This window comes from Megalobrama amblycephala, linkage group LG15, assembly GCF_018812025.1.
Source record: "Megalobrama amblycephala isolate DHTTF-2021 linkage group LG15, ASM1881202v1, whole genome shotgun sequence".
Taxonomy (NCBI): domain Eukaryota; kingdom Metazoa; phylum Chordata; class Actinopteri; order Cypriniformes; family Xenocyprididae; genus Megalobrama; species Megalobrama amblycephala.
In genome coordinates, this window is record NC_063058.1 from 6,461,122 (window position 1) to 6,487,048 (window position 25,927).

The 25,927-nt window shown below is 41.6% G+C and overlaps 1 protein-coding gene across 6 annotated transcripts in view; it reads right to left on the bottom strand.

The window, feature by feature from the left end:
* The window catches only part of ano3 (anoctamin 3), a 137,171-nt gene that overhangs the window by 11,515 nt on the left and 99,729 nt on the right, over positions 1 to 25,927 (bottom strand). For all 6 annotated transcript variants that reach the window (XM_048158282.1, XM_048158284.1, XM_048158281.1 and 3 more), the window contains 7 exons: positions 18,747 to 18,829; positions 13,223 to 13,363; positions 10,907 to 11,071; positions 10,111 to 10,147; positions 9,853 to 9,964; positions 9,080 to 9,137; positions 8,589 to 8,686 (listed from right to left, as the gene is read on the bottom strand). In XM_048158282.1, coding sequence (XP_048014239.1) covers positions 8,589 to 8,686; positions 9,080 to 9,137; positions 9,853 to 9,964; positions 10,111 to 10,147; positions 10,907 to 11,071; positions 13,223 to 13,363; positions 18,747 to 18,829 — 694 coding nt within the window. The remainder of the gene's footprint in view (positions 1 to 8,588; positions 8,687 to 9,079; positions 9,138 to 9,852; positions 9,965 to 10,110; positions 10,148 to 10,906; positions 11,072 to 13,222; positions 13,364 to 18,746; positions 18,830 to 25,927) is intronic.

The following is a 25,927-nucleotide window of genomic DNA, read 5'->3' on the forward strand; positions in this document are numbered from 1 at the left end:
ACACCAGCAGACATCACGGCCCCCCCAAATCATTACTGACTTCAGAAACTTCACACTAGACTTCAAGCAGCTTGGATTCTGTGCCTCTCCAGTCTTCCTTCAGACTCTGGGACCATGATTTCAACATGAAATGCAAAATTTACTTTTATCTGAGAAGAGGACTTTTGACCACTGTTCACTGTCCAGTTCTTTTTCTCCTTAGCCCAGGTAAGATGCTTCTGACGTTGTTTCTGTTTCAGAAGTGGCTTGGTAGTCCTTTTCCTGAAGTTATCTGAGTGTGGTGACTCTTGATGCGCTGACTCCGGCTTCATTTGACTCATTGTGAATCTCTCCCAAGTGTTTGAATCGGCTTTACTTGACAGTATTCTCAAGCTTGCGGTCATCCCTGTTGCTTGTGCACCTTTGCCTTTGCCTTGTGCACCTACGCTTTGATACATCACTCTGTAAACAGCCACCCCTTTCAGTAATGACCTTCTGTGACTTACTCTCTTTGTGGAGGGTGTCAATGATTGTCTCCTGGACCATTGCCAAGTCAGCAGTCTTCCCCATTAATGTGGTTTCAAAGAACAAGAGATACCCAGAATTTATACTGTAGGGATGGTCATTTAATGAAACTCAAATGTAAATATTCTAATATTTTGAGATACTGGATTTTGGACTTTCATTAGCTGTACGCTCTAATCAACAAATTTAAAAACAAATCTTGAAATGTTTTACTTTACATGTAGGGAATCTAGAATAAATGAAAGTTTCATTTTTTAAAATAACTTTTTCACGATATTCTAATTATATTACCAGCACCTGTATGTGCATTTGAATGTGTATGCGCGCAGACGCTGTCTTTTTTACAAAGTGACATGGCCAAATTACTTGTCTGGCCTGCATAATACAGAATTATTAGTCGTTTCTGCGGATCCACTCTAGACTTTTCAGATCTAGCGTGCCAAACACATCTGGACTGCTTGCTCTGCGTCATTTGTTACATAAGGCACGGATTCCAAAGGATTCCAAAGGATTCCAAAGGAGAATCTCGCCGCGTTTGTGGAGTGAGTGCTGGTACATAACAAATCGGCTTTGACCTTTAGCCCTGCAGAGCCTACAGCCCCACTCCACCTGACCCAGTGCCCAGTCAGCCATCACCCAACCAGCTAAAACTAAACTCCACAGCAGACACAGAGCCAGCGCCCACCACGGAGAACATGCCAGGATACAAAACTAAGTCGAATACCGCCCTGGAGCCTGTGCCCATCAACACGTCTGACCAGGTGTGTGAGAATGCTACAACACCCATTCCCGAGGGAGTTTTATTTAATGGAGCTTGAGGACTCATGGAAGCCCCGCCTACTTCCCCGCTGCCATCAATGAGCTAAGACAGGATACTGTAAGTTGCATGGATTTATATGAGGAGGTGATACCTGTGAATCTCCATTATCCACTGGTTCCACCCAGCCCTGAGTCTCTTGTTTCCCTGCTGGTTTTGCCCAGACCTGAGTCTCCTGTTTTCCCATTGGTTCCACCCAGTCCTGAGTCTTCTGTTTTCCCATTGGTTCCTGGCTGCCGGTTACACCTCTGCCTTCCATCCCTTCGGCTCCGCCAGGCTCAGTCTTCCCTCTGACTCCACCGTTGTCCTAGGTTGCACTGGCTCTACTGCAGTCTTCCAGATCCCCGCATCCACCTCGGTCGCTTGACCTGTCAGCTCTGCCTTGGCCCTCTGGATCTGCAGTATCACCCTGGCTCCGTCTCTCCTCGGTAATGTCAGTTTTATGTTCAGTTTTGTCATTCTAAATTGACCCAGTTTCCTAGTGTTTCAGTTTGTTCCTTTGATTGATGTATTCTGATCACCTGATGTCCATGTCATTAGTTCCTCCATGTATTTATACCTCCTGTTTGGTTCTGTTCTTTGTCTGGTGCCGTACTTACTATGTTGATGTTACCCCCATTATTCAGACCTGTATTCTGTGGATTATCTTATTACAACCTGTTTCTGTGTTTATTTCTCGTCTTTGTGTGATTACTATAGCACCCACGTGTTACACAGTCACTTGATTTGTTTCAGTTGGCTGGCATCTATGCAATTTGCAGTTTCTGACATTATTAGTGCGTCCTTACTCCTGACATCGGAGAATGAACTCTTAAAGCTCCGCCCTCTTAGGCCAGGAACAGCAGCTCATTTGCATTTAAAGGTATATACACTAAAAACGTTGCATTTTTGCCCACTCCCAAAAATTGGCAAATTTAACATGCTATAAAATGTCTCGGGTTACAGATGTAACCCTGGTTCCCTGAGTAAGGGAACGAGACGCTGCGTGAAACGCATTGGGAACCTTCTGCGTGATATCGTCATTGAAGCACTCCTGTATCCAACCAATCGTGTAACGAGACGTCAGAGACAGGTGACGTCACGGACCAGGAAACTATAAAGCATGCCCGGATGCAGAGAACAGTAGCTTCTGTGGAAAATCTGAAGCAAGCACTCGCAAGCATGCAGGGGTACGGCAAGAGACGCAGCGTCTCGTTCCCTTACTCAGGGAACCAGGTTTACATCTGTAACCCGAGACGTTCCCTTTCGTGGGAACTATCGACGCTGCGTGAAACGCATTGGGAACGCAATCCCAACTGTGCCGTACTTCAAATGCTTGTTCATGTTAGCTCGAAAGTACGGAGGACCCAGGAGTGGAGCCCACATCAAGGTTATAATATCTGATAAATGTATGCTGGCTTGACCATCCAGCCGCATCACAGACGTCACTCATAGGGACGCCAGACATCAAAGCTCCTGATGCCGCCATACCCCTTGTGGAATGAGCACGGACGTTAAATGGAGAAGCCTGTCCGGCCGCTTTGTATGCAAGTGAGATGGCCTCGACCACCCACTTACTCATCCTCTGCTTGGGCGCCGGTCCGCCTTTATTAGGGGAACCATAACAGACAAACAGTTGCTCTGTTTTACGCCACAGGGCAGCTCTGTGGACGTATGCATCCAAAGCCCTTACTGGGCAGAGCAGATTCAGTTTTTCCTGATCCGAGGATATAAATGGAGGAGGATGGAAGGCTTGAAGCACAATAGGACCCGGGACATTGGTGGGGACCTTCGGCACATAGCCAGGTCTAGCATGAAGAAATGCTCTCACCATTCCAGGAGCGAACTCCAGATACGAGGGGGCCACTGAAAGGGCCTGAAGATCTCCAATTCTTCTTAGAGAAGTAATAGCAAGCAAAAATACAGTCTTTAAAGTCAGAAACTTTATAGACACCTCCTCCAGTGGTTCAAAGGGAGCCTTGGCTAACCCTTGTAGAACCACTGATAAGTCCCAAGCCGGGGTCCTTGTGCGCACTGGAGGCCTCAACCTCAGTGTACCACGGAGGAAGCGTGACACGAGGGGGTCTCGACCCACCGAGGAATCCCCCCCAACATGATAGGCTGATATAGCCGCAACATAAACCTTCAAGGTTGAATAAGATAGGCCTTCCGAGAATTTTTCTTGGAGAAAGCATAGCACAGAGCTAATAGGAGCATGGACAGGGTCCGTTTCATGTTGTCTACACCAAGTAGAGAATAGATTCCATTTATAAGAGTAAAGCTTCCTCGTGGAGGGAGCCCTGGAGCTGAGTATGGTCTCAACAACCTCAGTTGAGAGACCAGCCTCTATGAACCTGGCCCCCTCAGAGGCCAGGCCCACAGTTTCCATAGTTCTGGACGGGGATGTATTATCGCGCCGCCTGCCTGAGATAGAAGATCCGGCCTTAGGGGAAGCTCCATTGGAGAGCCGTCTATCATGGACACCAAGTCCGAGAACCATATTCGGGTCGGCCAGTACGGGGCCACCAGTATTAGGCTGACCCCTTCCTGGCGTACTTTCTCCAGGACTCGTGGGAGCAGAGCGAACGGGGGAAATGCATACAGACGTAGCCTCGGCCACGTCTGTACCATGGCATCCAGACCCAGAGGTGCTGGATGCGTGAGGGAGTACCAGAGGGGACACTGGGTTGACTCTCCCGAAGCAAACAGGTCTACTTGTGCCTGACCAAAGTTCTTCCAAATGAGATCCACCACTTCCGGATGGAGTCTCCACTCCCCGGGCCTCGGCCCCTGCCTCGACAGGGCGTCTGCCCCCACATTCTGACTCCCGGGGATATAAGCTGCCTTCAGTGAGCGCAGCTTCCCCTGAGACCACAGGAGGATCCGACGGGCCAAGTAATTTAGTTGGCGAGACCGTAGACCCCCCTGATGGTTTATATAGGAGACCACTGACATGTTGTCTGTGCGGACCAGCACATGGTGATCTCTCAGGTCTGGGAGAAAGTGTTTTAGTGCTAGAAACACCGCCATCAACTCCAGCCGATTTATGTGCCAAGAGAGTTGATGGTCCTCCCAAAGACCCTGAGCTGAGCGACCACTCATGATCGCTCCCCAGCCCGTGAGGGAAGCGTCTGTCGTAAGCATTGCGCGACGACCAGAGGCCCCCAACACAGGTCCCTGGGACAGGAACCAGGGGTCTTTCCACACGGATAGAGCACGAAGGCATCGCCGTGTGACTTTGATCATACGGAAAGGATTTCCCCTCGGGGAAAACCCCTGGTCCTGAGCCACCACTGTAGGGGTCTCATGTGCAAGAGGCCAAAAGGAATTATGTTGGACGCAGCTGCCATTAGACCCAACAGTTTCTGGAACTGTTTCACAGTGAGTGACTGGCCTAACCTCACCCCTTTTACAGCTGACAGAACAGAGCTCACACGGGCAGGAGTCAGACGTGCCCACATTATTGTGGAATCCCACATAACACCTAGATAATTGGTGGTCTGAGCCGGAATCAGCACACTCTTTTTGGCATTGAGCCTCAGCCCAAGCCTTTTCATGTGAGACAGAACAACATCTCGATATTGAACTGCCTGTTGCTCTGAGTGAGCTAGAATCAACCAATCGTCGATATAATTCAGTATGCGGATGCCCTGGAGTCTCAAGGGAGCCAGGGCTGCGTCCACGCACTTGGTGAATGTGCAGGGTGATAATGATAGGCCAAACGGAAGAACCTTGTACTGGTAAGCTTCGCCCCCGAAAGCAAACCTGAGGAACTTCCAGTGAGAAGGATGGATGGACACATGAAAGTATGCATCTTTCAAGTCTATCGTCACAAACCAGTCCTCGGACCTGATTTGGGGAATGATCTGTTTGAGTGTAAGCATCTTGAATTTCAGTTTTTGTACAGACCGATTTAGCACACGTAAATCTATGATAGGACGAAGTCCTCCATCCTTCTTTGGAACTATGAAGTAGCGGCTGTAAAAACCTGACAGCTTGCTGGGAGGAGGAACCCTTTCTATAGCTACTTTTTGCAAAAGTGTCATAACTTCCTGTTCCATAACCAGAGACTGCTCGGGGGTCACCACTGTGGGAAGGACTCCGTTGAATCTGGGCGGGCGAGACCCGAACTGTATTCTGTAACCCTTTTCTATCATGAGCAGCACCCAATTTGATATATTCGGTAGAGTTTTCCATTCTTCTAGAAAATCTACTAAGGGAACCAGTCTCTCGAGACTGGTCTCTGGTGTTTTTTGAGCACTTGGCTCGGCGCTCTGAAACGGCACGCCGGCAGAAGTCAGCCGAATCAAGTGACAACCGTCCTTCCTCGGAAGGTCGGTGGGGACCTGACACACACTGGATGACGGATATGGCGTGGTCCCCGGAGGGCACTGGAGGGAAGCGGGTGTCAGATGTATTAACACCAAGCTTCCTCCAGACGGGACCCGCCCTCCTGGGTCCTGACCCACAGATATCAGGACCGCTTCTTAGAAGCCTTCCGTGCTACAATGACGGCCCGCAGGTCCGTCTTGCCCTCGGAAGGCTTCTGTTGTGCGGCTCGCCCCTGTCCCCAGAATCTACGTGGGGGAGCACGGGCGGCCACACTTATTTTCTGTTGCGCTCTGTGGTGCGCTGAGGAGCTCGCTGCGGACCGAGACTGCTCCTGTTCAACAGTCTTGGCGGGGACTTTAGACCGGCGGGGGAGGAACCTCTGAAACGCCGCAGATTGTTTCTTGGTCTCCTGGAACCTCTCGACGACAGTTGTAACTGCGTCGCCGAAGAGGCCCACAGGAGACAGTGGCGCATCCATAAGGGCAGCTTTGTCTCTGTCCCTTATGTCAGAGAGGTTCAGCCACAAATGCCTCTCCGTGGCCACCAGGGCTGCCATAGAACGGCCCACCTCTTTAGCCGTCTCCTTGGTGGCACGGAGAGCCAGGTCTGTCGCCTTGCGCAGTTCCTGGATGCACTCGAATGTGGCCTCCCCGCTGGTATCAATTTCCCCCAGCAGGTCTGCTTGGTAAGCCTGCAGCAGCGCCATGGTATGGAGACACGCTGCTGCCTGACCTGCCGCCTCATAAGCCTTGCCCACCAGCTTAGATGTAGTTTTAAGGGGCTTGGTGGGCAGCATCGGTGCTTTTAAGGACGATGCCGAAGCAGGCGAGAGATAGCCCGCGTGAGTCTCTTCAACCCGGGGCATCGCCGCATAACCATACTGTTTCAGCCCCACGATGTTACTATAGACTGAAGTCTGGGGGCTGAAGACCCGATGTTGGACTGGTCTGTTCCAAGATCTAGACACCTCAGTGTGTAGATCTGGAAAGAATGTTAAGCACCGACGTTGGGGTAGTGACCGCGCGGGGAGAAAGCATTCATCAAGCTTGCTTTTTGGTTTTACATCTCCCCGCTCTGCTTCTGGCCAGCTGATATTCAATTTGGCTACAGCTCTGGTCACTACTTCCAAGAGCTCCTCATGTGCGGGGGAAGAGGATGGCGGTTCCTCTTCCCCTGCTTCGACGCTCATCACATCAACATCCTCAGATGAAGATAAATGAAGCACCGATGTCTCTCCCCGCGGGGAAGAAACCGCTGGGCGTGCTTCCGCCACGGCAGGAGAGACACTGGGTCTGGCGGCTAAAGGGAGAGATAGGGCGGGGCCCGTCTCAACCCCTGCCGCCAGATCCATCTGTGAACCCCACGAATGGAGTCTCCGCTCCGCCTCGGCAGCAGCGGGACCCGATCCGCGGGGAACACCGACCGAGGCACCCCCTTTATTATCAAAGAGTGCCCGGCGAGATCTCAACACTCTAAGTGTGAGCTTTTCACAGTGCACGCAGACAGCTCCCTCGAGAGCTGCCTGCGCATGCTCAACCCCCAGGCAAACGACACACATATTGTGTGTGTCCCCGTCAGGAATGTAACGAGTGCAGGGAGAAACACACTTCCTGAACCGCTTGCCTTCCGCCATTTTATATATATATCGTGTCTTATTGTGTATATGTATGTAGTGTTGTGAGACTCTTGTCCTCAGACAAAGAGAAGACAAACAAACACTAAATAGGACGCACAAACAGTGATCACAAATATATACACAAGTGTTGCTGAGACTCTTGTCCTCAGACGAAGAGTGAAACCAAAATAATGGAGGGACAGACAAACACTAAATAAGACACACGGGATAACATGGAGCGCTTGCTGAAGATAGCAGAAGCTAGTGTTCTCTGCATCCGGGCATGCTTTATAGTTTCCTGGTCCGTGACGTCACCCGTCTCTGACGTCTCGTTACACGATTGGTTGGATACTGGAGTGCTTCAATGACGATATCACGCAGAAGGTTCCCAATGCGTTTCACACAGCGTCGATAGTTCCCACGAAAGGGAACTACACACTCTTGGGACATGAGAGACTTGCAAAAAGGGGCATAATAGGTGGTTGTTGTTTTTGTCATAGTGTAAATGTTTATTTAACCTGAAAAATGTGTCCATATTAAGTGTAATTGCAAATGAATTTATATTTAAAAAAAAAAAATAATAATAATACTTTTTTTTTGCCCCCTCATTTCAAAACACCACTGCAGGCCACTGCTTATTACTAACGGTCGTGATCAATTTAAAATAGACATAAAAATTATATTATTATAATTTTTTGCCTTTTTTGTACTATGGCCTGGTTTCACAGTCAGGGCTTGAATTAAGCCAGGATTAGTCCTTAGGGTACCACTTTATTTTGCAGTGTCATTGTTACACGTTACATATAAATTATGCATAGTTACATGCAATCAACCCTAAACCAATCCCTCATCCTAACCCTGTAGTAAGTACAAATAGTTAATTATTATTACACAGTACATAAATGTATAATTACACTGTAACACGGACACCTTAAAATAAAGTGTAACCATCCTTAGTTCAATAAGGATATTTAAATTGATTTTATAAAATAATAATAATAATAAAAAAAACATTACTGATGTGCATCTTGAGATAAATAATGGCACTGACATATTTTAAGATGCATCAGTGCTTTCAGTTAAAATAGCTCAAACATGCATTTTAGTCTGACACTAGGCTTAAGCATCGTCTATGAAATTGGGCATATATGTTTCAACCAAGCTAGTCTTCTTAAGGGCCTTGAGAAGTTTTTGCATAGGATAACCTGGTGTATTATGTTAGACGAGTAATTTCATAGAATAAGTCATTTAACAATCTTGTCTGGGTGTTTTAAGATTTTTTTTTTTCATGGCCTTTCCAAGTCTGCCCACTGATGCTGCTGTGTGTCTGCTTATACTCACGGGTAGCCCAGCTCCATGAAGTTGTTCCAGATCTGTTTCAACACCATGATCACTCCCATTTGTAGGCACAAGTCGATCAGACAACCACTGGGATGACACTGAGGGGAAAAAAAGCATAAACATTTTGAATGCTCTAGTGAAAAGTACACATTAGCATACTTTTAAAAAGAGTACTGATTATGGAAATGACAATTTAAAATAATTAAAAACATTTGACAAGTGCACTTCTAAAAATTGTATTTAAGTGTGCTCAGAAACAGTCAGCAAAGCCCACTTCTTTTTCACAAGGGTAGTTTTGATTATATTAAATGATTTACACAGACTAGATCTAAAACATACACTATTGTTATGAGCAACCACAGTTGTTATGTTGAGGCAATGAGTAATCTGCACTGAATAACAACCATTTTTATTGAAATCTCATGGCAGTTATTTGATAGCAACCATGATCAACAATAATAACCAAGTGTCAGAGGACTCGTTACACCCACCTCCTCCATCCTCCACCGGTTAAACAGCTTATTATAGTCACCCGGCCTGCCAGCAAACCTGTGGAATACACACAGGGACAATACATGCACATCACAATAACATACGAAATTAGCTTTGAAAGTCAATTATCCACTCTATCACAGAGGTATTTGTGTTTGTATGTGTGCTACCACCAACAGTGGAAATATCTAGTTCCTCTATGTATTAGATAAACAGCCAAAAATATCGGACCCACTTTATATTAAGGCCAGAACACACCAAGCCGATGCCGACGAACTAGTGGTGACGAAAGCAGACTGCGGGGTTGGCTCACGTCGGCAGCGTCTGTGTCCAAAGTTCCCCTGCCACACCAAACCGACGCTAAACAGCCGACGGCCAAGCAGCACATCAGTTCTGCACCTGAGTGAGATGAAATGCCTTTCCGAAACAGCAGGCGGCAGTAGCTGAACAGCCAATCAGAATGATCAGATGGCCTGACGGCCCGATGAGGTCCAACGCCGATTCAACATGTCGAATCGGCCGAAACAAAGCCGACAAGGACCAACTTCAGCCAACGGTGCGGAACACACCGAGGAAACTTAGTCAGCCGACAAAGAAAAACTGCCCGACGGCCGACCGTCGGCTTGGTGTGTTCCTGCCTTTAGGTGATAAAAATGCTGGCAGTGGCTGGCAACTTTAACAGATCTCAATGGGTAAATCAGAGCAAATGGAAGCAGTAACATCAAGTAAACCATGAACTGAATAATACATCAGCAAGTTCAGAGTTGCTTACCTCCCTAAAAAGAAAGCTATGTAGAAGGTAGAACTGTTGAGATTGACAAACTGGAAGAGAAACATCTTGAGGGCAAAGCTGTTTTCCCATTCCGACTCTGTCCGTGGGTGTTCTAGATCACAAGTGAAAGCCATGCTAAAGTCATTCGGGAAGGACAGCACTGCATGCTATAGCCATGAGGGAAGTTTCTCACATACAGTGATGACTGCATGAATTTCACCCTTAATCAATAGGAACCTTGACTGAATCAATACTTACCCAAATTTGTAAGTAGGTAGGCCACTTTCTCATAGACCTGTTGGGTAAAAGAAAACGGAAATAATACCATTACAGACTGAAGGTCAAAGCTGAAGTTGCAAATTTATGTGAAAAATTTGCTAAACATCTAGCAAAAAAGTAGTGTTCAGGAGAATAAAATTGTCACATCTGGGGTGCCACATAGAAATGGAAATTGGTGCCACATAGAAATGGAAATGAAGCTGTATCCCTTAGGAAGTCTTTTATTAAATTTAATAAATGACTTGGTTTTATCAAAAACCAAGACGGAATAAAATCAAATAGATGGAGACCAACAATATCAACAGCTACCACAATTAAAAAAAAAAAACCCAACAAAAAAAAAACGTCATAGCAGCAGCAAAAAGAAGTGATATGGAAGACAAATGTTGACTAAATGGGAATGTATTTAATTACAAAAGCTGTAATATTATTATCACTGACAATACTCTATTATTATTATCATTATACTGTGATATATTTGATGGTATACTTTATTTTACTCCCATTGTACCATCCCAGGAGAGTGACAATATATGTGCTTACATTTTCACAATGAGTTTCCAGGGTTTTATTTATTTATTTATTTTGTTAGAATGGCTTTATTTCTCAGAATGTCCAAATCATGTTATTGAAGTATTTTTTTCACAGAGCTCCCCAAAAATCCTTTTCTCTCATTTTGCATGGAGCTTTTGCACAGTTGACAATTTTAGTTCAGGGGGACTTTGTTTTTCTCTTGGTGAGAAGAGGTCTTCGGGACTAGAGAAAAGACACTAACCACATTCAGAGACATGATGATCATAAAGTTGATGCAGACTCCAGTGCCTGAGGTGGCGAATTGCCAGTTCTTCTTCACAAACTCCCACTGGAAGGAAGCGAACTTCTCCATGGCAATGAGCCGAAATACCACCACGGCAAACACGGCTGTCAGAACCAGAGAGATCTGGAAGAAAAATTACGAGAGGTTAACAAGGTGTCAAAAAGGAATATTATAAATAGATGGAGATATATTAGGATAAGTTTGGAATCTATCTGAATCTTCCTTTACAAACTTAGATATGGTTTTGATAGGCATTGTCTTTTAATATAAGACCAACAGAGGGAGACAGTTACAGGTGCATCTCAATAAATTAGAATATCATGAAAAATTTTTTTTTTTTTTTTTTTTTCTGTAATTTAATTCAAAAAGTAAGACTTAAAAATATTCTAGATTAAACATAAAGTAAACTATTTCCAGACTTTTTTGTTTTCATTTTGATGTTTACAGCTTGCTGCTCATCAAAATCAAAAGATCAGTATCTCAAATTATTAGAATATTTAATTTCAAGTTCTATTAAATTACCATTCTCAGGGTATAAATACTGGGTTTAGGTCAGTAATCCAAACAGCAGTCATGGGGAAGTCTGCTGACTTGACAGTTGTCCAGAAGACGATCATTAAGACCCTCTACAATGAGGGTAAGCCACAGAGGGTCATTGCTAAAAGTGCTGGCTGTTCGCAGAGTGCTGTGCCAAAGCATATTCATGGAAAGTTGACTGGAAGGAAAAAGTGTGGTAGGAAAAGGTGTACAAGTGAAAGGAATGACCGCAGGCTTGAGAAGATTGTCAGGCGAAGCCGATTTAAGAACTTAGGAGAGCTTCAAAAGGAGTGGACTGAAGCTGGAGTCAGTGCATCAAGAGCCACCACACAGACGTCTTCAGAAAATGAGCTACAACTGTCACATTCCACGTACCAAGCCACTTCTGAACCAAAGACAACGTCAGAAGCGTCTTACCTGGGCTAAGGAGAAAAAGAACTGGACTGTTGCTCAGTGGTCCAAAGTCCTCTTTTCAGATGAAAGTAAATTTTGCATTTCATTTGAAAATCAAGGTCCCAGAGTCTGGAGGAAGAGTGGAGAGGCACAGAAACCATGTTGCTTGAAGTCCAGTGTGAAATTTCCACAGTCAGTGATGATTTGGGCTGCCATGTCATCTGCTGGTGTTGGTCCACTGTGTTTTCTGAAGTCAACGCAGCCATCTACCAGGAAATTTTAGAGCACTTCATGCTTCCTTCTGCTGACAAGCTTTATGGAGATGCTGGTTTCATTTTCCAGCAGGATTTGGCACCTGCCCACACTGCCAAAGGTACCAAAAGCTGGTTCAATGACCATGGTGTTACTGTTCTTGATTGGCCAGCAAACTCGCCTGACCTCAACCTCATAGAGAATCTATGGGGTATTGTCAAGAGGAAAATGAGAGACACCAGACCCAACAATGCAGATGACCTTCAGCTGCTATCAAAGCAACCTAGGCTTCCATTACACCTGAGCAGTGCCACAGGCTGATTGCCTCCATGCCACGCCGCATTGATGCAGTAATTCATGCAAAAGGAGGCCCAACCAATTATTGAGTGCATAGCAATGAACTTTTACTTTTCAAAAGCCTGACATTTCTGTTTAAATTATCCTTTTTTTATTGATCTTATGAAGTATTCTAATTTATTGAGATAGTGAATTGGTGGGTTTTTGAAAGAACCAAAGACTTGAAGTACTTCAGTCTGTGTACACTGAATTTATTTAATACATGAGTTCCACAATTTGAGTTGAATTACTGAAATAAATGAACTTTTCAATGACATTCTAATTTATTGAGATGCACCTGTATTTATGATTTGTAGTGCAGTTTAGTGAGCTAACTTTAACAAAATGATACAAATGATTTGTATGGCATTCTGTAATGTCTGCATTCTTTTACTGTAGATGCATCAGTATAAAATATGTAACATATGCATCAGACCACATACAACTGACACTTATAAGAGTCTTTAATCTACAATTACATTTTAAGTGTAATTATTTTCCCATGATTGAAAGGTTTTGCACTGATGTGGTGCACATGACTGATTTGGTGCACATTTTGTCCATTCCTTCTTCCTCAAAGTTACACATTAATGGGGACATCTCAAATTAAAGTGTAACCACTATTTTTATGGAGTTGTTAAGAAATCAGAATACCAGAATAGTTAAATTCCACACAATTCCCATCCCAATGGTTGGTGACAATAATTCTGTTCTGACTGTTGTAGCTTTAGGGATATTTTGAACACAGAATCTTACCATGAAAAAGATTCCTGAAACAGACACCATGAGTCGACTGAGTTTGTCTGTGAAGGGCTGGAAGGGCTCTGGTTTCCCTGAGATAGGGTTTACTCTCTCCTTCCGGGAGTATTTGGCTTCAAACTGGGGCCGTAGTTCCTCCTTTTTCAACAAACACACCATATTACTCATAAAACATTTGTTTGAAGGTCTTTGTACAGCTTTCATGAATGAATCTCATCACACACAGATGTTCAGCATCATCATCTGCTTTGGCTGGGCATGATGGCCAGTGATGATGTCATCCAGAAGTTGTTCACATGAGCTGAATGAGTTAACATGAGTCACTTCAGTGCCTGAACATGAGATACATTTATTAGTACATTCTGCAATATGGCAGTTAAATATAGAAGGGGCTGTATATAGCAGCAGTTCTCAAACTTTTCAGGCCAATTATCACATCTGATCGAATCACACCATCCAAGCTTCACCTGGCCTTGCTTTTCAGTGTAAGAATGTCAATGTAAGAACATAGGATACATATATATTTGATAAATGAGGGCCAATGACAAGTTGCGTCAAGAACGCATCCTGGTTGCCTCACCTGGGTCAAGTATACTCCCTGTGACGCCCCCGGTCATATCTGTTGGTGCTAACGCCAGCTTGTCTGAATGATACGTTTTTATACCGAGGTATAGGAAGTGCCCCAAGTTTAATGGATGGTCACACATTGGGCTCCTCAATGAATTTGTACTTTATCTAGTCCGGATTTGAAAATCGCCACATCCTCTGAAATGGGTGAATTGAGAGAAATGTTGAAAGCTCAACAGAAACAGATAAATCAACTGATGCAAATTACAGATAACAACCCTCTCATTCATTTGGCATCAGCTAAGGTAGGGGTGATGGAACAGCATTGGGAGGCCCAGCTTTCGGCTTTTGACTTTGATGTGCATTACTGACCAGAGCAATCGGAATGCAGGTGCTCTTTCCAGACAGCCTCCGTTAAAATAGTGGGGAGATGCTCAGGGTGTTACATCTTTTCCTGGCTCCGTAAGGCAGGCAGCAGATGCTGAGTTGACCTCATCGGCTACCCACACCCTGGCTATCCAATCCATTGTGACTACTCTTTCTAGTTGTCCATTGGTACACAATAAACTGTTAGTGTTACCATATGTGGGTTGAGGGAAAGAAAACTGTTGCTCTGCTATTTTAGTGTGTGTGTGTGTATTGTGGGTTTACAAGGGGGGTGAAGTATTGTTTGTGTCCGTTGTTCTTTTTTTGTAATTGTACTTTTCTGGCTGTTTTCCTTGAATGCTGTATGGTTTGTTTTTGATTCTGGTTTGTTATTTTGTGTATTTGTTTTTGTTGGTATAATTATGTAACATTTTCTTTGTACTCTGTGTGTTTAATGATTTCTGTGTATGTATGGTTCTGTTAGTTCTTTTCTTGGTTAGGAGCTAAATGTCTTGGAGCAAGGGTGGGGGGTGGGTGTGACGTGTGTTTTTATATGTGAAGTGTGGTGTATGTGCACTGGTGTGTATGAAGGAGATGTATTAATTTGGTTATTTCTGCTGATGTTTTTTTACTTATTTGAATGTTGCTGGTGTTTTTTGAGTCCACCCCCCCCATCCCTGTATGCTGCCCTTGTGATGTATAACTGAGTGATTAGTAGAAATATTGTTAATATTTGATATTGTTTGTTTCTAATGAAATCTGAACTAGTCAGTGCTGTACTAATCTTTCAATGTATTTAACATTTTTTTTCCCCTGTTCTGTCTTTGATATTGGTGTTTTGAACAATTTTTACTAAATGTTAAATATATTAAAATGAATTTTATGCTCATCCACATCTCCTGTCCTGTGAAGGGAAAAATCTGTGCAGCCTATTTACTGGGTTGGTTGATGGGCTGGTATTCCTTGGTTGGGAGTTTCCAGGTGGTGTAGGTGTTTCAGAAATTCCACTTCTCGCTATATATATATATATATATATATATATATATATATATATATATATATATATATATATATATATATATATATATATAGTAAAATGACTACAAATTCGAAATAAAACTATAAATAAAAATAAATTATAAAACTATAAATAAAAATATAAATAAATTAAAAATCTATTTAAATAAGTTTAAGTTGTGTTGCATACACCTTGTGCCCCTTTTCCACCAGCATTGGTTCTGGTGCTAGTTCCCATTCCATTTCCACTGGCCCTACACTGGCCATAAAATCTTGATCTGGTGTGGCACCAGGAACCAATTATCAATTAAAACGTAGATAAAGTTTTTCTAACAGCATTTTTTTTGGCTAGCTAGCTGCTGTGTTAATGTCTGCAGTAAAAAGTAGTTCTTAAATGCACAAAAACCCCATAAAATTATGAAAAAATGAAAATGTTGCACTCCTGCCAAAACAGAAAGCTCACAAAAGAAAAAAAGACTCTATGAGGAGAAAAAAAAAATGCAGAGAACCACAGCTTTATAACCCGTTCTGTCACCGTTCAGTTCTCAAGATTGTAAGGCTGAGCACCACCTCTGGCATGAGAATCAGCACCATCTTGGTGGAAAAGGGGTTTGTAAAATGCTTCTGGTGCATGAACCAGTTTGAGAACCACCGTTATATAGAAACTAGCAACAACCGAATTCTACAGGGAAATGAATGCAAACACCAGACATACAGCAAGTATCAACCACATCTGATCACTTTGATTTCTGGATTGTTTTGAGGTGTTTACTCAAACGCATTACACGTTCACGCATTACACACATTAATTCACAAAAACAATGCTCAATACATTAATTAACTGACACTCTGCACATGCTGATGTGTGATATGTGAATCAAGAAGGGCTGTTCACACTGAGATTTTATCATGGGAAGTGAATATACTGTAAATGTACTACTGGCGTGTGTTTTAGTGTGTTTTTGCTCACAGTAAAACAACATAGGCTCATTGGAGAAACGTGCCTCTACCTGCATTTTTGCAAAACTCCAAAAACGTAACTATACATATACAGTAATTCACTGCAGTTTTCATCTGAAATGAACATGAGTAGAATCAACAACATTTATACCTTTTCACAGTGTTGTAGTACTCGAGACTCGGACATGGTCTGGGACTCGGTCTCGAGACCATATTGTAACGGTCTTGGTCTTGTCATGGACTCTTGTGCATATTGACTCGGAATTGACTCGTACTCGTACATATTAGGACTCGGACTCATTCCCGAGACCACTTGAGTCCTATTCAAAATATTTCATGACTATTGTATGTTAATGTTCGGGGCAAAGAGCAATGATAATATTGTGGTCAATAAAACAAAATGCATTTGAATTATAATTAACATGACAATGTGTACAATAGTAACGAATCGCTCAAAAGTCGGAAAATTCGTCAGTGTGAGGCGTTGCCATAATGTGTTCCTCTGGGCTGCGTGCGTGTGCGACTGACTGATTTTCCACAGTTTGTTCGAAACTTCTCTCGAGCCATATGGTTCTTTCACTGAGTGCCTATGGCTCGACGGAAGAAAAAAATAATCAAAGCTAGCGTGTTGATTTAAAATATTACATAATTCGCCAATGCCGGTTTGTCATGTATAACACCCTAACCAATCGTGATCTGGCTGATACAACAAGTTCAAATTTCATTGGACAACATGAAGTGGAAATTACATTGACAGACGAGCGTTTTCTGTGGTTTGTCTCATTTTATAAATTAAATTACATCGCTGACAAAATGGATGTTAGCTGACCACAAAGCGAAAAGTCGCATTAATGGTAAGTATTCAATTCATTTAGTGTTGATACACCGTTTACTATTTGATGAAACTAAGATAGTTAATGAAGCCAAAGTGCCACCTACAGGCCTGTTATGCTCATCAAACCTGCATTTATCTAATAAAAACCAGCAATATATATTTTAAAAATATTATTACAATTTAAAATAATGGTTTTCTATTTGAATATACTTTAAAATTTAATTTATTTCTGATGCAAAGCTGAATTTTCAGCATCATTACTCCAGTCTTCACTGTCACATGATCCTTCAGCAATCATTCTAATATGATGATTAATTTTCAGAGTTGGAAAGTGGAAACAGTTGTGCTGCTTAATATTTTTTTTTTTAACATGCTGTGATCCTTCAGATCCTTCTTGATTTAAAATCTTTGATTTAAAAATGTTAAAAATAACAGCATTTATTCAAAATAGAAATCTTTTGTAACAAATTACGTTTACACCATCTACTATGTGGCCTTTTTACCCTTAACTGATAATATTTTTTAAACCAATATCACTCTGAGTAAATAAAATAAAGTGTACATGCCATGGTATATTTGATGAGTATGGTGCCATTTTTATTGTTTGAACCAAACATTTAGATATTCTTTTAGAGGTCTTTAGATTTCTTTAGTTCTTGTCTCAGACCCAACCTTATGTGAACTTTAACTTGTTTTGGAGTCCAACCTCTTTGGTCTCGGTCTCGACTCTGACTCGAATGAGCTGGTCTCGACTACAACACTGCCTTTTCACACAAATTATGATTATAGGGCAGATTATTGATTAATATAGATTTTGATGTGGTTGCTTGCACAATACTATGTTATGACCTCAAAACAATTTTACCATACTGCATGATCTCTGAACTAATAAATATTGACATTTGCATTATATATACAGCTTCTCTAATGCAGTAAAATCACCTGTAGCACTACGAGTCCCAAAAAAGGCCAGTCACAACACTCGATAAAAGAGCTTAATAACTTGTAGAAGCAAGCTACAATTGCAAATGTGTTATGTCATGTTTTCCTTTGTTAACACTATCAGTTTGGTTTTAAGGGTAAGTAGAAGTGTAGGGTTTAGCGTAGGTGCTACGTTATTATCAAATGTGATTTACCTTTTAGCGCCATTCACCACACATTTCATTTCCGAACTGCTGTGATAGCAACCAGCGTAATAAAACATTCCCAGATTCATGTTTATCTGTTTCAGATAAAATGAACACACTTTTAGCACCGCTGACTGGACATTTCATTTTGACAGTTTCACAAAATTTGCAAGAAGCAACGTAATATCATTTAGCAGAAATGTCGCTACAGGCACATTTTTCCAATGAGTCTGGGTTGCAGCAAAATAACTTCTCTTCCATCTTGCTGACACGACTACAATATCTCACAGGAGACGTTTACTCCCGTTGGTAGATGCCGAATCATGTCACTGCTCATTTGCGTGTTAAAGTTAAACCAGACATTTTGTCAGTGTGAACACCCTTGAGTCATATTCCCATTGGGAGCTAAGCATGCACAACACAACATGATACAGTAGGAGGCACACTCACAGAACACACCATGACAGGGGATTTACACTATAGGAAATACAACAAACAGCACATAGATTGGCTACACACCAGATATAGTTGTTCATGAACTTAATGGTCATTTTAACAGGTCTCAAACAAGTATATTATTTCTAAAGAAGTAATAACAAAGCATCACAATCTCAGCTGAAAGTCTATTTAAACAGGAAGGCAGGCTCACCTCCTCCTCCTCCCAGTCAATCAAATCCCAGTCGTAGGTTAACTCCGCTCTTCTCCTCTTCCAGAACTCAAGGAATACCGTGGCTGAGATGGTACAGAAAGAAGCGGTAAGATATGAACATGAAGACCTTTTAAAAAAAAAACAGGACAGTTCTATTCAAAGGCATTAGCCACTGTTATTAAAGTAAGGGAAGCTCCTCTTAGGCCCAAATTTACTCAAAGTACATACATGAACAGAAGTGCTTCAACTATGCAAACTCAGGTATAAATTCAGGCATCATTAAGATTGTAATTTTCATTGTTGAAAGGGATACTGTTTTGGGCATTTGCATAATCTTCTATGGTGATTTTTTTTTCAGGTAAATTACTGTCAATAACATCAACTCTTGAGGAAGTTTGTTTAACTGTCAAAATGTATAGCCCATTCAATCCTACTGTATTTGTGACAGAAGGTTTGAATAATATGTTGTTGATGTATTTTACATCATGATGTATTTTTTAGGTGTCAACTATAAATAAAAGTGCAGACTGTCATAATTTCATGTGAAAATTGTTTAAATGGGCGATGTAGTTGCTTAATTCCTGTTTGCCTCTCTGAACATCTCTTGTCTAACTTCAAAAAAGATATATAAAAACCTTTTTAAAAATCAGTACACATACAAAGTTCACATTTAGTTCACATTTGATTCATATAACTTTTAAAGCAGTGGTTTATAGTAATATTTCCAGTATTACTCAGAGGTCTAGTTTTAAGTATAATTCTTTTGAAGTGATGGTGCTTTATGTAACATTATCTAGTGTAAGTGATAAATCCTGTTTGACATTTGTACTGGCTACTGTATACAGGCCACCAGGGCACCATACAGTCTTTATAAAAAAAAAATAAAAATAAAAAATTGCTGATTTACTATCAGAATTAGTACTGGCTGCAGACAAATTCTTAAATGTTGGTTGATTTTAATATACATGTAGATAATGAAAAAGACACATTGGGATTGTCATTTACAGACATTCTAAACTCTATTGGTGTTAGACAACACGTGTCATGACCCACTCATTGTCATAATCATACTTTAGATCTAATATTGTCACGTGGAATCGATGTTGATGCCGTTGAAATTCTGCAGCAGAGCGAAAACATCTCAGATCATTTTCTAGTCTCGTGTATACTACATTTCGCCAAGGCTGCAAAACAAACCTCCTGTTAAAATATGGTAGAACTATCACTAAAGATTGCTTTATAAATAATCTTTCTGATCAGTTTCTACTCCTCGGCATATAGCTTAGAAGAACTCAATGTTGTAACAGAAACTATTGACTCTTTTCTAGCACTTTAGACACGGTTGATGCTTTGTGTTTAAAGAAGATTAAGGAAAACAGTCTGACGCTGTGGTATAACAAGCACACTGGGGCTCTTCAAAGCAACCTTAAGAGCAGCTGAAAAATGTAGCGCAGTTGGAAGAAAACAAAACTAGAGGTATTTTGCATTTCGTGGAAGGAAAGTGTTATTTTATACAGTGAGGCCTTAAAAACTGCTAGATCTGCTTACTTTTTGACTCTCATAGAAGATAGTAAACTAATAATAAAATTATTTATTTGATACAGTGGCTAAATTAATGAGAAATACAGCTTCAATTTCAGACATTTCCAAACAGCACAGTAGTAATGACTTTATGAATATCTTTACTTGCAAGATTGATACTATTCACAAGAAAATTATAACCATGCAACTGACATGGGACAAAGCTCCCAATTTCGGGACTGTCCAGCAAAATGCTGGAGGGGTGGTCACCCTATCAAAACTGTGTTCCTTTATAGAAAGAAACGGTATCTGCGAGGATTTCCAGTCAGGATTTAGACCATATCATAGTACTGAAACTGCTCTCATGGTTGTATCTCTCTTTTAGTGATACTGGATCTTAGTGCTGTATTTGATACTAGAGACCACAATATCGTAAATTACTTTGACATTATTGTAATTGCATTGGCATGGTTAAAATTATACTTATCTGACCGTTACCAATTTGTAGCAGTAAATGAAGAGGTGTCACATCGAACTTAAGTATGGAGTACCGAAAGGTTCAGTACTAGGGCCGTTGCTTTTCATCCTGTACATGCTAGCCTTGGGAGATATCATTAGGAAGATTGGTGTTAGTTTTCACTGTTAAGCTGATGATACTCAGCTCTATATTTCTTCGCACCCTGATGAAACACACCAATTCTCAAAATTAATGGAATGCATAGTTGATATAAAATATGGGATGACTGATCTGTCAAGTCTTCGTTGTCAGTTAGGAACCTGGGTATGCTCTTTGATACCAATCTTTCATTTTGAAAGCCACATTTCTACCGTCTGTAAAACCACATTTTTCAATCTTAAAAATATATTTAAATTACAACATATGCTCTCAATGACGAATGCAGAAAAGTTAGTTCATGCGTTCATGACCTCAAGGCTATATTATTGTTACTGCACGCTTAATAAACAAACTCTAGCTGGTCCTTCTCACTAGAATTAATTTATTAATTTAGTTCCATTTATCTATACAGCAGCTCTGGAGAAAACAGTGATGTCATCGTCCAGCTCACTTCAATTTGCATAGAATGGTGTCAATGCAGTCTAAATCTAAAACATTGTTGAACATCAAGTCAGCAAACATCATATCTCCTAGACAATCCCCTTAGCAGAGACCACAAGAACCAGCAGGTCTTCACAGACCCTATTGCCAGCCTCGGCTCCATACTGGAGTGATGAATCTGATCTAGCAAAATGAACTGGATGAATATTTGAATGCTACCGATCCGGATCTGAATTTGGACTTGTGCTGCAGCCTGAATCATAATGACACAGTGTTCGTTCGTTGGCCCCGATTGAGCCTGGTTTCTCCCAAGGTTTTCTCTCCATTTTATTACCTGATGGAGTTTGGGTTCCTTGCCACTTTTGCTTTTGGCTTGCTTAATTGGGAACACTTAATATTCAACAATATTATTGATCTGACTGTACTGATGCTGTTGTATGAGAACAGTACTGAGCTGGATGATGACAATTTTTGCAGAACTGCTTTATAGATGAAATTAACTAATTTAATAATTGATGATCTTTTACAATGGAACTAACTCAACACTGAACTGACTTTAGCTGAACAACAGCCGAAAAGCACAATTTTCCTGTTCTTAATGTAAAGCTGCTTTGAAACAATCTGTATTGTATATTGCTATACTATATAAATCAAGGTGACTTGATTTGACTTGAGCCAGAGGTCTGGGACCTACATCCTAAAAATAAGATGGCATTTCTGTTGGCAATTACATCACTTAAAAGAGTAGGAGATCTGCAGGCCCTGTCAGTTGCCTCCTCCTGCATTGAGTTTGCCCTGGGCAGGGTAAAAGTTATTCTCCACCCGAGGCCGGGTTATGTAGTCCTTCAGGTGTTCCATCCTCCTCCTCATGTGGGGAGGAGGAGGTCTTGGGTTATGCATGGGAGTGTCTTGGGTTATGCATGTAACCATGGTTCCCTGAGAGGGTAACGAGACACTGCGTCCTCTTGCCATATTTCCTGCATGCCTGGATAAGACTCAATTCAGCCTATCAAAAGCTGAGGCTGTTGTGTTGCCTGCTTCCCTTTATAGCTTCCGCCTTACACCAGCACACATCACAAGATTATGCAGCACCAATCAAGACTGGACTTATTGTACATGTGTTTCAGATGCAGTCGCGCTGAAGGCGTTCCCCAATTCGTCAGCTGGGATGTAGTGTTTCGTTCCCCTCTCAGGGAACCATGGTTACATGTGTAACCTGAGATGTTTTTCATTGTATTTAATTGTGTTCCAACTCTCTTACTGGTTGAGCGCAAGTTTTGTTTTTGTGTTCAGATCAAAAGTACTTTTCAACACACCTTGTTGATTTCATGAAGTTGAATAACCCCACAATTGTGACCAAAAAACAAACAAACAAACAAAAACAAAAACATAGTCTTGGTGCATGACTATAGAACATGTTATCAGAGATACAGTATCTCAAAGAAGTGAGTACACCCCTCACATTTTTGTAAATATTTTATTATATATTTTCATGTGACAACATGAAAATATATAATAAAGATATAATAAAGAAATTACACTTTGCTACAATGAAGTGTAGTGAGTGTACAGCTTGTACAACAGTGTAAATTAGCTGTCCCCTCAAAATAACTCAACACACAGCCAATAATGTCTAAACCGCTGGCCACAAAAGTGAGTACACCCGTAAGTGAAAATGTCCAAATTGTCAATATTTTGTGTGGCCACCATTATTTTCCAGCACTGCCTTAACCCTCTTGGGCATGGAGTTCACCAGAGCTTCACAGGTTGACACTGGAGTCCTCTTTTACTCCTCCATGACGAAATCAAAGAGCTGGTGGAAGTTAGAGACCTTGTGCTCCTCCACCTTCTGTTTGAGGATGCCCCACAGGTCCTCAATAGGGTTTAGGTCTGGAGACATGCATGGCCAGTCCAACACCTTTACCCTCAGCTTCTTTAGCAAGGCAGTGGTCGTCTTGGAGGTGTGTTTGGGGTCATTATCATGTTGGAATAATACTGCCCTGCAGCCCAGTCTCCGAAGGGAGGGGATCATGCTCTGCTCATTCATGGTTCCCTCAGTGAACTGTAGCTCTCCAGTGCCGGCAGCACTCATGCAGCCCCAGACCATGACACGCCCACCACCATGCTTGACTGTAGGCAAGACACACTTGTCTTTGTACTCCTCACCTGGTTGCCGGGTTTTTCATAAACATTGTTTACACAACAAACATTGTTGTGGTCTCATCAGACCACAGGACATGGTTCTAGTAATCCATATCCTTAGTCTGCTTGTCTTCAGCAAACTGTTTACGGGCTTTCTTGTGCATGAGTGGAACCTGTCCTGTTAAAGCGCTGTATGGTCTTGGCCACCATGCTGCAGCTCAGTTTCAGGGTCTTGGCAATCTTCTTATAGCCTACGCCATTTTTATGTAGAGCAACAATTCTTTTTTTCAGATCCTCAGAGAGTTCTTTGCCATGAGATGCCATGTTGAACTTCCAGTGACCAGTATGAGAGAGTGAGAGTGATAACACACCTGCTCCCCATTCACACCTGAGACCTTGTAACACTAATGAGTCACATGACACCGAGAAAATGCCTAATTGGGCCCAATTTGGACATTTACACTTAGGGGTGTAGTCGCTTTTGTGGCCAGCAGTTTAGACACTAATGGCTGTGTGTTGAGTTATTTTGAGGGGACAGCAAATTTACACTATTATACAAGCTGTACACTCACTACTTTACATTGTAGCAAGGTGTCATTTCTTCAGTGTTGTCACATGAAGATATAATAAAATATTTACAAAAATGTGAGGGGTGTACTCACTTCTGTGTGATACTGTATGTGTTCATCAGCATTTCAATGTGCAATCAGAATGTTGTGTTAGAATTATTCATGTTATCATTTTTTTAAATCTCACTGGTAGATATTCAGATACAATCTAGCTTACAGAATGTACTCAGCTTGCTTATTCAGAAGCATGAATTTTTCACAGTATCATAGGAACTGACTTATGCACTAAAAATGAATACTAAATAAATCAAAGTAAAAATAAGATAAGTTCTGTGAGAATTTCAGGTTAAATTTAACTGTAAAAAAAGAACAAAACCATCTGTGTTCTGAGTTCACATCGCACATTTCTACCAAAGGACTGTATGACCCACTTTTGTTTAAAGCAAAAGAGCTGGAAGGGAAGAGACAGACAGAGAGAGAGAGACCAAGAAGAGAGACAATGTTTAATTTTTAAAACACAGTTTTCATCCTGAAAGCTGTCTTCACATTTTATCTTTCAGGAATTCAACTTGCAGATCGTTCTGGGTCTCTCTATCAGGAACAGTACGATCCCCATTTTCTAATAATACAATTATGGCCCGGTTTCACAGACAGGGCTTAGATTAAGCCAGGATTAGACCTTAGTTTAATTAGGATATTTAAGTAGCTTTTATAAATGTGCCCGAGAAAAAAAAACATTACTGGTGTGCATCTTGAGACAAAACAATGTCACTGACATATTTTAAGATATGTCAGTGCAAGTTGCTTTCAATTAAAACAGCTCAAACATGCATTTTAGTCTGGGACTAGTTTAAGCCTTGTCTGTGAAACCGGGGGAACATGACTTCCGTCAGCACTCGCCAAAGTGCTAAACTCTGAGAAGCAAAGCACCTGTCCCATAAAATACAGGATCATGCTATATTTACAGATGATGCGCCTTGTATCAAATGACTATGGGGCACAATTTGTCTCATATTTTTCATAAACATTGTTTAATAAGGTGTCTTCAGTGGGAAGAATAATATAGTATCTAAAAAAAAAAAATCAATTTCACAAGTAGAAAATAAATTCATCCATTAGCCGAGCAACATCCAGTGAGATGGAAAAATTCTAAGCTTTCTGCAGGTATTATCACCTTCATTGAACTGTTCCTAATGCATATATGGATTGCCTTAATTTTTTTCATCATTTACAGCATATCATTGTTTTTTTTTTTTATATATACCTGGTAACGGTGCAAATTCCATGCTCTTACGTAGCACTATCTGTAGTGATTTATGTGAAGGTCAAAGCATGACATGATTTTGATAAGAGTCCTGACCTCAGAGTCATGATGCCTTTGCTCTCTCAGTTAAGTTGTACACTGAAAAAAGACTGTCAGTTATTTAAAGTGCATTTCTATGTCAGTCTAATTGAAAATCATGATTTCTGGTTTCATTCAGTTTGTCTAAAAGCAATAAATAATCAACTGTTTAAAAAGTACTTTCGCTTGACATGGTAAGGCATATGCTGCGACAAGACAGGCCTTGCACACAATGGAATCCGTCTAAAAGATGAAGAGTGGTGTATGGTGCTTACAACCTGTATATGAGGGCATGGTTGTGTGAAATAAAATAACGATGGAACGCAATCCCCTCTTCGTTAGTTTCCAGCATAGTTATTGGTCATGGTGAGCTGATTTTGGTTTGCCCTCCTCCTGTTTTGACCAGAGGTGTTAGCAGTGAACTGCTGAGGCAGGAGTGAGATGATATGACCCCTTCAGCTTAAGTTGCCCTCCCTCCAGTTTGACTGGAGGTGGTAGCAGTGAACTGCTCAGGTAGCAGCCTATTGAAGGTGTGGTCACGATGAGATGA